General features: G+C 38.6%; 1 protein-coding gene and 1 long non-coding RNA gene across 3 annotated transcripts; one reads left to right on the top strand and one right to left on the bottom strand.

Moving 5' to 3' along the window:
• Positions 1-6,626: 6,626 nt before the first annotated feature.
• Positions 6,627-8,068, bottom strand: LOC125302897. The gene is made up of 3 exons (XR_007194981.1): positions 7,749-8,068; positions 7,382-7,495; positions 6,627-7,303 (listed from the first exon to the last, which is right to left on the bottom strand). It is a non-coding gene; the product is annotated as an uncharacterized LOC125302897 (long non-coding RNA).
• Positions 8,069-8,254: 186 nt separating this feature from the next.
• On the top strand, positions 8,255-14,829 carry LOC125302895 (coiled-coil domain-containing protein 106-like). Of its 2 annotated transcripts, none has more exons than XM_048256237.1 (5): positions 8,255-9,138; positions 11,150-11,331; positions 11,532-11,675; positions 12,645-12,821; positions 14,118-14,829. In XM_048256237.1, the coding sequence occupies exons 2-5, from the start codon at positions 11,151-11,153 to the stop codon at positions 14,432-14,434; spliced, it is 819 nt and encodes a 272-aa protein (XP_048112194.1). In that variant the 5' UTR covers positions 8,255-9,138; position 11,150; the 3' UTR covers positions 14,435-14,829. The 2 variants fall into 2 exon arrangements, with proteins under 2 accessions (XP_048112194.1, XP_048112195.1); XM_048256238.1 differs by having other exon boundaries at positions 12,640-12,821; positions 14,118-14,264.
• The last annotated feature ends 228 nt before the right edge of the window (positions 14,830-15,057 follow it).

Here is a 15,057-nt window from a genome sequence, read left to right as displayed (position 1 = left end):
TATATCCTTCACTTTCCTTTCGATCAATTTCAGAACGTCCTCAGTAACATTATGGGCTCTAATATGATGATCAAAAGCGTGGCACAAAGCGTGTTATCACAACGCAAAGCTGATTGTACACTCAAGTTTTTCACCATGCGCGTCTCTTTTATTGAACAATGCGCTCAAAACAAAATGAAGAGCGTCAATAAATGCCATCAAAGACAAAGAGGGCAAGATAATTACTAATCCTGTGGGGGTGAATAATATTTTTTGTTCTTTTTATGAAGACCTTTATGCTTCAGATACTAATTTTAATCACCAGAAATGCACAGACTTTCTCAATAGGTTGTCATTACCCAGGCTTGACCCCTCTGACTCTGATTTCCTTGAAGCACCTGTAACATTAGAGGAACTTAAGAAGGCAGCTGAATCACTTAATAAAGATAAATCTCCTGGCTATGATGGGATACCTCCCGAATTATATGTTGCGCTTTGGGATAATGTGGGACATCTTGCTTTAGACTCTATCAATTTTGCAATAAAGAACAACTCATTTCATAGGGATCAAAAACTGCTCTAATTACCCTTCTCTTGAAAAGTGGTAAAGATCCACTCAACTGTTCAAGTTATCGCCCTATCTCTCTGATTTGTGGAGATTTAAAAATGTATGCAAAAGTATTAGCCAACAAGGTTGACACTGATGGATAAATTAATCCACTTTGACCAAACTGGTTTTATGAAAAGAAGGCTGGCTGCAGACAATTTACGTCGACTTCTTCACATTGTCGATATCACACAAACCCTTCCAGATGATTGTGCAGCACTCTCATTGGATGCGGTCAAGGCTTTTGACAGAATTTCCTGGCCTTTTTTGTGGGAAGTTCTTAAGCAATTTGGATTTGGCCCTAAGTTTATTTCTATGGTTCAGACCCTTTATGAGACTCCCCTGGCGTCTGTCATAACAGGTAATCATCAGTCCTCAGCCTTCACATTACAGAGAGGGACAAGACAGGGCTGTCCTCTCTCTCCACTCTTATTCGCACTGTCTGTGGAGCCATTGGCACAGGCAGTTAGAGAACATGACCATATTCAGCCCATCACTATACATGGTTCTAAACAAGTAATTTCTCTCAATGCCGATGATATTCTACTTTTTCTGTCTAATATAAGAAGTTCAATCCCCCATGTGCTTTTATTATTTGAAGAATTCAAAGATATAGCGGGTTATAAGATAAACTGCTCAAAATCGGTTTTACTCCCTCTTAACTCTCAGGCAAAAACAATCCCACTTCCTCCTGGTATCCCTTCTAATTCTACCATGCGCTATCTTGGTGTGGATATATACACATCTGTATCTAAAACTGTAAATGAAAATTATGCAAAAGTGTTCCAGAAGGTCAAAAGTGACATACAACGATGGAGTGTCCTGCCTGTGTCTTTACAGGGAAGGAACTCCATTATCAAGATGAATATACTACCCCGATTAAATTTTTTATCTTTTATGTTACCTGCCCCCCCTCCTGCAAAACTTATTGATCTAGTCCAATCTATGACCTCCAGATTTTTGTGGAATGGCAAAAGGGCAAGAATCAAATCGACCACCTTACAGCGTCCCAAACTGGATGGAGGCCTATCCCTTCCAAACTTCAAATTTTATCACTGGGCCTTTCAACTACAAGCATTGCGTACTTGGACTACTGTGAACTCTGCAGTACCTTGGCGGATTATTGAGGAAGCTATAGCGGCACCTCATAGGTTGCAGGACCTTTTGTATATTAAACAGAAACATAAGATCCGTGCTAAGCTAGGTAGTATAATGTCATACTCCCTTTTGGTGTGGTATAAAGTGCAGAAATGTCTTGGCAACATGCCCTTGTTTCATAAACTGTCCCCCCTCTGGAATAACCCTCTTATCTTAACAGCGAATAAACCATTCACATTTCCCCTGTGGGCAACGAAAGGTATCCACACTTTTGAAAACATATATGGTGACAATGGTCTTCATTCTTTTCAAGAACTGAGGCAAAAATTTGACATTCCAGCTTATACATTTTTTCTTTATTTAAGATTAAGGTCTTCTTTGATGGCATGTGGCTTGAAGTTCAATGCGCAAATACAGACTCATCCACTGTCAGAGTGGTTTGGCACCTTCCAATGGGTCCGAGGATGGGTCTCAAGAGTATACAAAGAACTCACACGTTCTCAATGTAACCTACTACCCATCACAAGCATCTGGGACAGGGAACTTAAAGACTCTGAGCCAAACTGAAAAAAGGATATGGACGAATATTAACAACTCCTCCAGGAACTTGAGCCACCAATTTATCAATCTTAAACTAATCCATAGGTGTTATGCCACTCCTTATAGATTATATAGAATGGGTTTGCTTTCTAGCCCTGAGTGTACTTTATGTTTGAACACTGTTGTGGGGACAGTAATGCACATGTTCTGGGAATGTGACAAAGTTACAGCGTTATGGGCTCATGTGTGTAAAGTTATGAGTAAGATACTCTTGTTTACAATAGACCCAGATCCATGTTTATGTTTGTTAAATGATGACACAGTCTTGCATTTTAAAATAATTTACAGGAGGATCCTTTTTTGTGCATTTACAGCAGCTAAAAAAACAATTTTGAGTTACTGGCATGATAAGAACTTGAATTTAGTCAGCAACTGGATGATAAATGTCAGATACATGGCTAACTTGGAACTCTCCACAGCTCGAGCCCATCGGGCAAAGCCAGAAACTGTGGATGCTTGGGGACATTTTGTGTGTGAACTTCTTAGAGACTCTTGAGTTATATCTGCACCCCTCCTTGAACAATTTTCTTTGGTTACTGCCCCACTGGTGGATGACCCCCTGTTTGTTTGTTTTTTGTTTTGTCTTTGTGTTTACTAAAACCTAATAAAAAGTTAATCACAAAAAAAAACGATGCGCTCAGGGGTGTGGCAATTAACGACCTAAGGTGTGGCCTGGCGCAAGATCTAAAAATCGCTATCGTACACTATCTAAAAAGCATTGCACCATTGAAGCAGATTCCTTCAACTGTGCCGCTGACTATCAAAATACCGATGCGCTGTTTGAAGTTGCTTGCTGTTAAAGGGAATGACGAATGTCATTTTCATTGGTTTAAAGGATGTTACACCCAAACCACACCCATGACTGATTAAGAAACATAAGACCAACCTTTCTGCTCTAGGCGCCGACGTTTGATAACAAAACCACCCCCAATAAGGACTGGACAAACCCTGAAATTTGATTAAGCTATTTGCCAGTGACCATGCGTTTTAGATCGCCAAAATAAAGCCCAATATTTCAATTTTTCCATTTCTTCTCTGTCTAGTGTAGTCTCTGAGCGGCTGTAAGGGAAGGCAATAGCAGCTTCCATGGTAGTATACATACACAGCAAACACATCAAATGATTGTTCACTCAAAAGAAGACTTAGGGCCCTATCTTAAAGATCGGAAACATAAGTAGCCTATCAAGCAAACCGCAAGAAGCTTCGTGGGCAGATCTCGGGGGCTGTTGCTATTACACCGCCGGGATAAATCACTACCTTAGAATAATAAGGTTCTATCTGCATTTTGAGTAGTTCTGAGATATTGAGCTTCAAAGTTTTAGAATTCCATAGAGTTACATGGTAAATGGAACAAGTTCTTTTTGATATAAAGTCCAAATATGTACACAACTTTAAGAAACACCTCATCTGAACTTAAGAAACTTTCAAAAAAATATGTAAATAACTCCATTTTGACAAAAATGTCAGATAGAACCTTATTATTCTAAGGTAGCGAAATGACTCTTGTGCCCGACGCAAATCTAAAATGGGTTGGTCTGTAGCTACATTACTCATAGATGTGGTTTGGGCGTCACATGCAATAAACCAATTAGAGTGCCATCTCACATTCCCTTTAAAAGCAGGCGCGCTTGTCCCATGGCGGATTGCTATTATAATGGCTGATTTGCCAGGTGCACGCCAGGAGTGGTTGGATGGGAGAAACCCACCCAAATTAGCTTTGGTTAAATAGGCATGGGAGGAAATTGCCACAATTTTTTCCATGGCTAGCATTTTTCTTTCTGACAACATGTAAATAAAGAAATGTCACAAAGACATACTTTCCAGTGTTTTGAGCTCACTCTCACTGAATCACAAGGTAATGAATGCATGGTGATATTTTTGCAATGTAGTCTAACATTAGACAGAGATTAATTTGCTTCACTATACCTCACTATAGATGATGCAGTTCTGTCAGATAAGCTCTCCTCTTCTGTGCTGCATTTGGGTTACATGCAGTTCAACATCACGTCTCCTTAAGTCCTCTAATATTTCCTCATTTATGTCATCAGCACATCCATGATTAATGGAAATGTTGTGTAAAACACAACATGCCACAAAGAATGCTACGACTTTTTGCGGATTGTACTATAAAGTGCTACCCTGGAAATCCAGATTTCTTGCGAAAGCACAATCTGAATAGTCTCTGCGAGACACTCTGGCAACGAATAATGACGCACGTTACTTTTACCTCTTGCATCGTGAGGAACCAATCACATTGGTGTTGATGACGACAGTGCCGCAATGAATCAGTCAGTAAACATTGGTCGTAGTGTTATCCAATTGCGTTGAAGTCCGGAATCAGTCAGTAAACATTAGTCGTAGTGTTATCCAAATGCGTGCAGTGAGATTTTCAAATGCATGCTTGGTGCCACCCCTCGAGTTGGGCCATTTTCATTATTCGTGGCCAGACCCTTAATCTTTCTAGATTACCAGGGCCTGGATTTTCCATGTTAGTAAAGTGCCTCCTTACCTATCCAAACACCTGAAGTGCATCTTCAGTATACTGAATGTTTATTCAATTACACTGCGTGTTTGTGTGTGTTTTCGATTAAATAACATTGCCAGGAGATGGCTGACATCTATCACAGCCTGACGGGTCAGGCGTAGCTCACGCCTACATTCCTCCTCACTGAGGGAGAGATAGGTCTGTCCGGGCTGGCAGACCCTCTCCCTCCCGCCTCTAATTCTCTGTCCCAAGATGTACTCCATCTCACTAGAAAAATTATGAGCAAGCACATCTTAACCAAATTGTGCACACAATAGCATCTGAAAAACACGCCACTGACTTTAGACTAGGTTTTTCCTGGTCTGTGGCGGAATTGTTTTCTGAAACTGCAAAATAGCACCAGGGAACAATTGCGCTGGAACACGCCTCCTCTTTCCGCTGTATTCCGCTCGAATGCAAAATAGGAATGAAACAAGCGCCAGTGTACAAAGTCACTGTGCACTGAAAATATGACCAAAAACCTTTATTGTCAAAAGATTTCTTTGACATGTAAACCATTGCCTCCTACTATGCAAACGTTACGTTAGCTGGACATGCCAGTCTTGATTTGATAGGTAGCAAATTATGCTGATGGCAATACTGGTTGAAAGGTACATTTCGTAGAAATTAATGTTGATTACCAATCCACATTGAATAGTAAAATGTTTTCTTTTTTATTTTGATATTGCTGTATACAATTTCGGTAACACTTTATTTTAATGTGTCGCTGTTACAGTGTACCTACCTAATTAGGTACAGTGGTACAACCTGTGTAACAACATGTACTATCAGGTACTATCATTGTACTTGCATTATGTATTTGTGGGTACCTACATATAGTTGTTACATTGTAATACTGAGTGCTTTTACAAAACTTTGCCAATTTGCCTAAATTTTCATCAGAGGCAAAGAGCTGACCTGAGACCTGCTGGATGGGGTAAATCTGGTCATGATAGATTTGATATACAAAGCATTCTTAGCTCCAGTCAAGGCCTCATTGTCTTCAGTGTACATGTAACAGCTGTGCTGCTACAACCTTGTTACTCTTTGATACAGTGGAATAAACCTATTAAGTGTACCAGTTAATTACTTACATGTACGACATGTATGTTGTGTCTTCGATGTCTTGGAACAGGTCTACTAATTCACTACATAGTACATATATCAACTGTGTTGGTACAAACTTATTGCTCTTTGATACAGTGGCATAAACCCATTAAAATGAAGTGTACCAGTTAAGTACTTACATGTATGTTGTGTCATTGGTGTCTTGGAACATGTCTGCCATTACCCTACGTAGCACATGTATCAACTGTATTGGTACACATGTATTACTCTTTGATACAGTGGCACAAACCCATTAAAATGAAGTGTACCAGTTAAGTACTTACATGTACAATATTGTGTTGTGTCATTGGTGTCTTGGAACATGTCTGCCATTACCCTACATACTGTAGTACATGTATCAACTGTGTTGGTACACATTTATTACTCTTTGATACAGTGCAATAAACCCATTAAAGTAAAGTGTACCAGTTAAGTACTTACATGTACATATAATATACATCCTGTCAATGATGTCATGCATCCTGTAATTGATGTGTTGAAACGTGTCTGCTGTTACACCATACAGTACATGTATCAACTGTGTTGGTACACACTAAATACTCTTTAATACAGTAGAACAAATCCATTAAAATAAAGTGTACCAGATAAGTATACATCCATATTACATGTATATCCTCATTCTCAAGTCTTCAAATGTGCTAATACAGGTAGGCATAAACAGACTAACTGTGTTACTTCATGAAATAAGAACTGTATAGGCGACCTTCATATATGAAAATAATTGTTTTTGGTCACCCAAGAAAATTTCCAAAAAGTAGTAAACAAAATGTATTCATCAAAATATATTTGATATCTTTTCAACAAATGTCTATTTAGGAACAAACAACATGTACGGTTTATTTAATTTAACAAAGCATACAGAACAGAGAATATAACACACACATTTCTGAGTCCCTGTGTACTTAAACCTTGTACGTTTTTGCAATATCGTGAACCATCTGTGCAAAAACACCCTTTGCATTCCTTTTCCCTAACCAGTAAGTCCACTCAATCACTTTCAAGTGAGTCTTTAACAACTTTTCACTCCTGTTTCCTCTCACTCTCCAAATTTGTTCCTTAACAGTCCTCCAGAATCGCTCAATGTGTTGAGTGTGACTCCCTGTCAAAGGGTCAACAAAATGGTGCCGGTGGTTGACTGGGAAATGGCGGTAACCTCTTGGATTGAGTGCATTCACATAAGCTCTCCAGGAATCACTATATATATTTGAGTTGCATCGTACATGCTTCTCTATGATGGGGATCAGTGTTGCTCGAGCGCGGGTCTTCACTAACTTTAGAATTGGTCTTCTGGTCTGTCGGTGCACTTCCAGCATTCCAAACACCCAGCCCTTCCTTGCCCAAGTGCCCCCAAATCTTCCACGGTTGTACTGTAAAACATGCAAAGATTATTTATGGTGCGTGCATGAAGTGGAAAATAATTAAACCTGATAAATTAGTAGGCCTACCTTTCGTTTATGGATGAATTTTGACTAATCAATGACCACAAATCGATTGTTTGAATGTCCACCAATTTTGAATGTCTTTCTCAACTTCATTCTTTTCAAAGATGTTGTGCACACCTTGATTTTGATTGAAAGTAACAAAGGCACATAAACACAGACAGAATTCAGAGTGTGCAAGGTTATAATAAACATTGCCTGAAATTGCAGCATGTTAATTTAAAAGTCACCTATTAGGTTAGCCCCAATTTATAAACAGTGAAACAGCTCACAACTATTTGATGGGCTATTGCTTCCGCATGATGTAGTGCACCATAATATGGATTCTATTTCAGAGGCAACTTGTCCAATACTAATAGCAATAGTGCCAAACCTTTCTAATCTTCTTTGCCATTTTGGAAAGAGTAGCCGAACTGTGTGCAACACCATCAGCCATCAGATCAATCTGACGCAGTCGAAGACCCTGGCAAAATCTTGTGAATGGATAAATGAGTTCACAAATGAGGATAAAACCAGCTTTGATAGTCTTGTAGAAACATTTGGCTGTTGACACAATACAGGCCTAATAATAGTATTGGCCTACCTGTAGATAAACATCATCCAATTATGCAATTCCTTGTGTGATCTGAAGAACATGGATCTATATCTTATGGACTTTTTGCATACCCTTTGGTGGTATTTGGTTCGTCGACATTGCCTGAAACATCAGTTCACATCAATCAATGTCAAACAGGCTACATTAATATATAGCTCTGTCATAGACTTTTAGAGTCATTAATCAGTCATCATTATGGGCCAAGATGAAGAATGTATTACAACGCAGATGGCAAAGATTTTGTCTATAGTATGGCATACATTTGGCATTTTTGGCTTCATTTTGGCATAAAAGTAGATATTTTGTTTAACTATGGCATGGTTGTGGTTTACCACAGGTTAAACATTTGGCTTAACAACTATTTGGCTGGTATGTGGGGATTTTGAATTCTTTTGGGGAGAGCTTTGGGTGGGGTTTGACTTTCTTTTGTTTTTATTTTGCCACCCCTTAATTGGGCCATACATCAATCCAAAAACTTTCCAAAGAAAAGCCAGTTTTGGGCCAAATTAGACCCATAATGATTTTGCTATGGGGATGTTGGCCACTCTGTCCCAAAATCCATAAGAAGTGTTTACTCACCATATATATCCATCTTTTCCTAGATGTCGGACCATAGTCATTTGTTTGTTGCATTTCTGGCACTTTTGTGTTTGTGCCAGTAGTTTGTGCCGTTGCATCCATTTTACTAATTTATATTTTTCTCTGACTCCAAACTCTTTATGCCCTTTGCTAAAAAATAATGTCATCTTTTTGCACAGCCTACCAGTTCCACTTCTGATAATGTAGCCTTCTCAATTCCCTCCAATGTAATCCAACTCCCTCCAATTTCCTCCATCCAGCGTTTAGATTATGGTTGCCAGATTTTTAGAAAAACATCTCAACATGATTCTACTCTTTTTTCAGAATCGTAAGTTTAAGAGCACACCAAAATAAGTAATTAGTGTATATCATTTTTCGTTTATCATTTCAAATGCAAAATCCATCTACATTTTCTTTTGCAAAATGTCCAGGTTAACCTGGCAAACACAACTACGCTGATAAAAAGAATTACCTGGCAACTCCACTGCAAGGAAGAAAGCCAACGGAAGTTCAGTCGATCGCAGAGACTTCGGTTGCAAATTTACACCGTCAATATCAAGATCATTTGCGCGTTGAACAAGGAATAGAGGTAAGATTTTTTTGAGCTGTGAGTTCTAAACGTTCAACTGCTAGAGTCAGGGCATATTTTGTAACATTTGTCGTAGTTTTTAAACTGCTTTTTGAGTGCATGTTGCCATTAACATTTGTAGCTAGTCACATAGTCAGAAGTTCTAGGCCAAAGATATTTTTGGATTTCTCATAAAATAACACATAGCATCTAGAAATAACTGTTAGGTTAAAGAAATCAGGAGAGGTTTGGTGTGAAATGAACCTGGAGTGTATTGAAAGATGTTACCGAGTACAAATTTATGTCAAATGCTCACCTTCGTTCATCTGCAGCATTCCGAATTACACATTATTAGCCATTATAGCTTCCTCTAGTGCTGGGGGCAAAGCATAGGATATGCAGGCAAATCGCTATTTTTACACCATTAACAACGTTCAAAGTAATTCCACAATTCATTGTTAGACTTACTAGGGCCCTGACATTTAAAACAAGACACTGAGAACTTTGAAAGTGCACAGGTAGTTTATTAAAAAAAGACCATAATGTTACAGACAGCACTTATCTCGTCTTATTTTGAAAATGGCGCCGACTCCAAATCCCCTGAAGGTACTGTCGGCGTTATAAGTAAACGGCATATTTTTTTTCAGTAAATCTAATTAATTACTCTTTCCATCATTACAACGCCGTTACCGTTACCGTCAATTAATGCATTGCGTTACTACAATTAACATAATGCGCCAGACACAAGCCGACACACCAGGCACAAATGTGCGTTTTACATGCATTCTTTTCTGTAATCATTATTCACGAAATACAGAAATCACGCACATCAAACGAAACTGCAAGATCAGGGCTTTCCAACACCACTTCTCACTAGTTGCTGTGATAAACGGTTCGCTTTGACATAGCCTAATCAATATAAAAAATATGATGGCTTATAGCTCTGTGTCCAGGTAGCCTACAGCCTGTCGAGCTCGACTCAAACATGGCAAACTGCATATCAAAACAGAGATCCTGCTCCATATAGGCTATTCCAAAGGTGATGTTGAAATCAAATTGCAACTACAACAAATACACATTTCTAATAGTCTCCAATCTCTTCCAAGAGGCAGGCCATCAGTGACCTGACTATACAAACTTGTCCCTCGTGCATACAACACTTTAGGCTATGGCCAGCCCAGACAACAATGTGCTGTAGGTCTGTGACCATTTCACATTACATTTCAAATTACTGTAACAAACTGCAAATTTGTCTCAGAATGGTTTTTATTGGTCTCATACCAAAACACATGAACCCCATTACACAGGCAACACAAGGGAGGTCGATTAAACAAGCACGATACACAAACAGGGTAGTCACATACAATACACGGGGTAAACACATGAGGTACAACATAAAGAAAGACTATACAAGCTAACACATACATGACAAGGTAAACGCAATTACTCTCACTAAAACCAACATCAACATTACTCACACACACTGCACAGCACCATGGGAGCTCACATTCGTAACCAGCTAGGCTTAGTTCACTACATTACTTTTACAATGCAGTAACGGAGTTACTAACGGAGTTACTTTTTCAGAGAAGTAACTAATTACTTTTAAAAAGTAACTTTCCCAACACTGGTCTGTAGAAACGGTCTTTTTAATAAACTACATGTGCATTTTTAAACTTCTTAGTGTCTCGATTTAAATGACCCTCAGAAGTCTCCATATGAAGTGTGGAGTTGCTTTGAACCTTGTTATTGGAATAAAAATAACATCTTTCAATACAATCAAAGTCCATTTCACACCGAACTTCTCCTTTAAAGAAATCAGGATTAAGTGTGTTTACAAGGTAAACCAATAAACTGCCACAGTCATTCAGACAGGGTGATTGCAAGATCTCAACAGTGGGAGTGTTTTATTTATTAGGCTATGAGAGGACTACATTCCATCACTGGGTATGATAGTGATTAGCTTCAGTAACCTAGGTTACATTAGACCTCCTAGTCTTCTGTAATGTCAGTTATTTACTGTATATTCCAGGATGGCTGGCCGTAAAAAAAAAGCCAAACCAGCAAATGTCAAAACTAGTACCATGCCTGAAACCATCACCATTGAATCCACAAGTGCTGGTGAAGTGTCCAGGTGTGAAGATGTCACTCCACCAACACAAGAAAAACTGGAGGAGCAAGATAAAGATGTGGCATGTAGTGATTCATCAGACGGTGAGGTTTTGTTGTTGTTGTTGCTATTCTTATGTCCCATTTTACAGTATTTGACCAGAATGGTGTATTGTGCTGAGCACTTCCAATGCTAAAATGTTTTTTATGTCAAATGTTATGGGATTATGTATAGCCATCAGTCAAATGTAACAGATGTATGCCTGATGTAAATGTGTGTGCATGTTTAATTGTTTGTGTTCCAGACTTCCAGTCATCAGCCAGCAATGTTAAACAACAGAACAAGAGGCTGTTGTCAGAAATAAAAACTCTACAGGAGAAGGTTGCCATGTTAGAAAATGAACGAGATTTTCTGCGGACAACCCTTACCACGGCCATGGCATCCACTGGTAGGTCATCTGTTCTTACATTCAATGTTGAGCTGCCGCTTCATTAATTCGGACTATGATCAAGGTTTTTTTACATTATCACTCATTTCAACAGCAACTCTTAGATTAGAATTCAGGATATTGATTGATTCACACCGGCTTTGTCTTTTGACTTTCTGTTGGTTCACGTTTCACATTATCTCTTCTTGGTCAATTCCATTGCAATTTGACCCATAGTATTCTTATTTGAGGTCACCATGTGCTGTCCAAAGGAAAAAGGATGAGTGAATTTGTGATATGGACAGTCAAAGTGTACTTTATTGTCAATTCACTATGTAACAAGGATTACAGAGAGGATTGAAATTGCGTTTCACCAGACACCAAATGTGCAATTCAATTCAACGCACGCACACACACACACACAGACACACACACACACACCACCATCAAATACAAACATCAATAATAAATGGACATAAAACATACAGATAAACAACAAGAAAGGAAATACTGTGGTAGCTCTTTCTTGGAAGCTGGTGAGGTAAGGTGAAGTGTAATGTGTAGTATGAAAAGTGCAATGAGGTGTGCAATATGTAAGGTGCAGTAAGGTGTAGGTTCAATATGTAAGGTGCAAAATATAAAGTGCAAGAGTGCTGAGAGCATCGTATAGAGTTTGTCAGTAGCATATTCATGGAATGTTCATTGAATTTTCTTTAGTGTGTTGATAAGCCTGATGGCTTGTGGAAAGATGCTATTTCCCAGCCTGCTTGTGTGGCAGGCAACTGCAGCTGTACAGCTGATGTTAGGAGCCTTCAGTTTCTATAAACAATTGGGTTGGCCTAACTTCTTTGTCCATATCTCAGTCTAGGTTGGGCCAAATTGTTCCAGTACTAAATTTAAGAGTACTTCCTTAAATATTCATACTGTAGTCAATGTATCATGTTTAAAATTAGATGAATAAGTTTCTTCTGTTACATTTGCACAGGAAAGGTAAAAGCCAACCAAAGAAGAAGCAAGATGAAATATCATCTGGTTCTTCTGACTCTGAGATTGGATCATCTTCGTCATGTGCAATTTTATCATCTGCATCTTCCGATGATGAGCCGAAGAAGAAGAAAAAGAGGAAGACAAAGAAGAAGGAGGATCATCCCCTCGCCAAGACAAGAGGTTTTCTGGTTGTTAATTAGGCTAGTACCAACAGTTGTGATAAGTAAATAGAAGAACTTATACAGCATTTCACAAAAGTGAAATGGATAACTCTGTATACATGACACTTTAAAGGGGTAATCCAGTGTACACTAAATCGACTAGTAACCCTGGTGCTAAAGCTAACCATGTGCAGCACATAGGGTAAAGATCTAAAAACCTAGGTACATATAGTCAAAGTTCTATACAGGCAAGTACAATAGTCCCATTGGGCATCTGCCTATGCTATGCTATGCTATGCTATGCCTAGACTATGCTCGTGATAACCAGGTTACTCCCATTCACCTTGTGCTGCTCAGCCATCTGCTTGAGGATGCTCCACAGATGATCAATTAAGCTTAGCCATGATAGACTGGCCAAATACGCCTCTTGCTACTCTGGAGCCTCCTCAAGCAGAAGGTTGAGCTAGCACCCATCTATTTAGTGATGTAATAATGGAGGGAACCTGTGAGCTCTGGTGAATCCACAACAGCAAAGGGGTTAAGGCAGTGCTAGATGATCATGGCTGACACAAATTATTTAACACTGAAAACCGTAATTTGGAGAAATTCATTATGGGGTGTACTCACTTATGTTGCCAGTTCTTGATTGTGTTTTGAATCATATGTCATAAATAGTACAAACTGTACACTACAGTGACGAGATTATGTGTTATTAAGGTGTCATGTCTAGGCAAAATCTATCCAAAATTAAATTATTTGCAGAAATGGGAGGGATGTACTCACTTTTGTGAGATATTGTAATTTGGTTTCAGAAGGTTTTGAAAGGTTGGATCTTCATAATTGGGGGTTGGATCTTTATAATTGTTTCTTGTGTGCTGAAAAGGTTTAAACAAACATGTGCAGAAGACATGCAGAAATTCCATGCAAGATACTGTATCATTAATCATTTTGTATATGTGACAGTCCAAATACAACTATAATAATTTGTCAGAAAGTATTTTAGTTTGTGTTCAGTACAGTTAACATCAGTAGACAGACTGACACTTCAAGGCATCATGATTCAGGGAATTCTGGTGTTTCAACTTAAAGCCCTATTGTTTGAGCTCACCAAGTTGAAGAAAAGAAAATAAAGAAGTCAATTTGGCACAAGATTTTGGTATAGACAGGGAAGCTGACCTAATGAGGCATTTAACCTGCAGAACCTACGGCTTTACATTTCATGGGGATTGGGTGATGACAAGTCCACTTATAAATGTGTTGTTGCAACGCCCAAGAATAATTTTGTCTAATTTCCTCTTCTTTCTGTCTTTCACAGCACAGACACCAGATGATGTCTTGCAAAGATACATAAACGTCTTGAAGGCCTATAAAAGCTGCCGCAGCATGACCAAAGCATTTCAAAAAACACGAATTGACCGGAACACGATGGCGCTATCTGCACCTCTTGCAGAAATAATGTTGATTAAACCTAAATTCCTCAAAACCCTCCCGGCCTTTGACATGGGCAAAGAGAAGCTAATGGATTACATTAAAAGATGCTCACTAGCAGCAACACCGGAAATGAAGGAAAAAATTGAACAATGGAAATCAGGAGGGAAATTACTTCCCATCACACCTAAATTCCGTTCATAAATGCATTTTGTGCATTCTGTCTTTTTGTTTTCCTCTGCCCATTAGTGTTTACTTACTGTGTATAAACAAATGTTTGTGAATTGTTCTTGAATGAGGAACTTAAGTTTCTAGGGCAGTGTTCTTTAAATATATACAACCTGACCTGGTTTAGGAGGACCTGGAGTTTTGCTTTTACTTACTTGCTTTTTATTTGATTTAAATGAAACCATTTTCAATAACGTGGTATACTTTATGTTTATAGAAAAGCTTGGAATTTACAGCACTCTTCCAGTTTCCAGTACACAACTTACTGTTTTATTTCCTGTCTCTATCACATGTACTGGTACTAGATTGTGGTGTAAAAGCACTGATGGTCCAAGACATTAAAAACATGACATTCAAGTAATACATGAAAATGCTTCACTTGTATGGTTTATTTTAATGGGTTTGTTTTGAATATTAAAGAGTATTAGGTGTGTACCAACACAGTTGATACATGTACTATGTGGTGTAACAGCAGACATGTTTCAACACATCAACTACAGGGGATGCATGACATCATTGACAGGATATACAGTATATAATATGTACATGTAAGTACTTAACTGGTACACTTTATTTCAATGGGTTTATTCCACTGTATC

The sequence above is a fragment of the Alosa alosa genome, chromosome 11, assembly GCF_017589495.1.
Source record: "Alosa alosa isolate M-15738 ecotype Scorff River chromosome 11, AALO_Geno_1.1, whole genome shotgun sequence".
Lineage (NCBI taxonomy): Eukaryota > Metazoa > Chordata > Actinopteri > Clupeiformes > Clupeidae > Alosa > Alosa alosa.
This window is presented reverse-complemented; position numbering and strand designations above follow the sequence as displayed.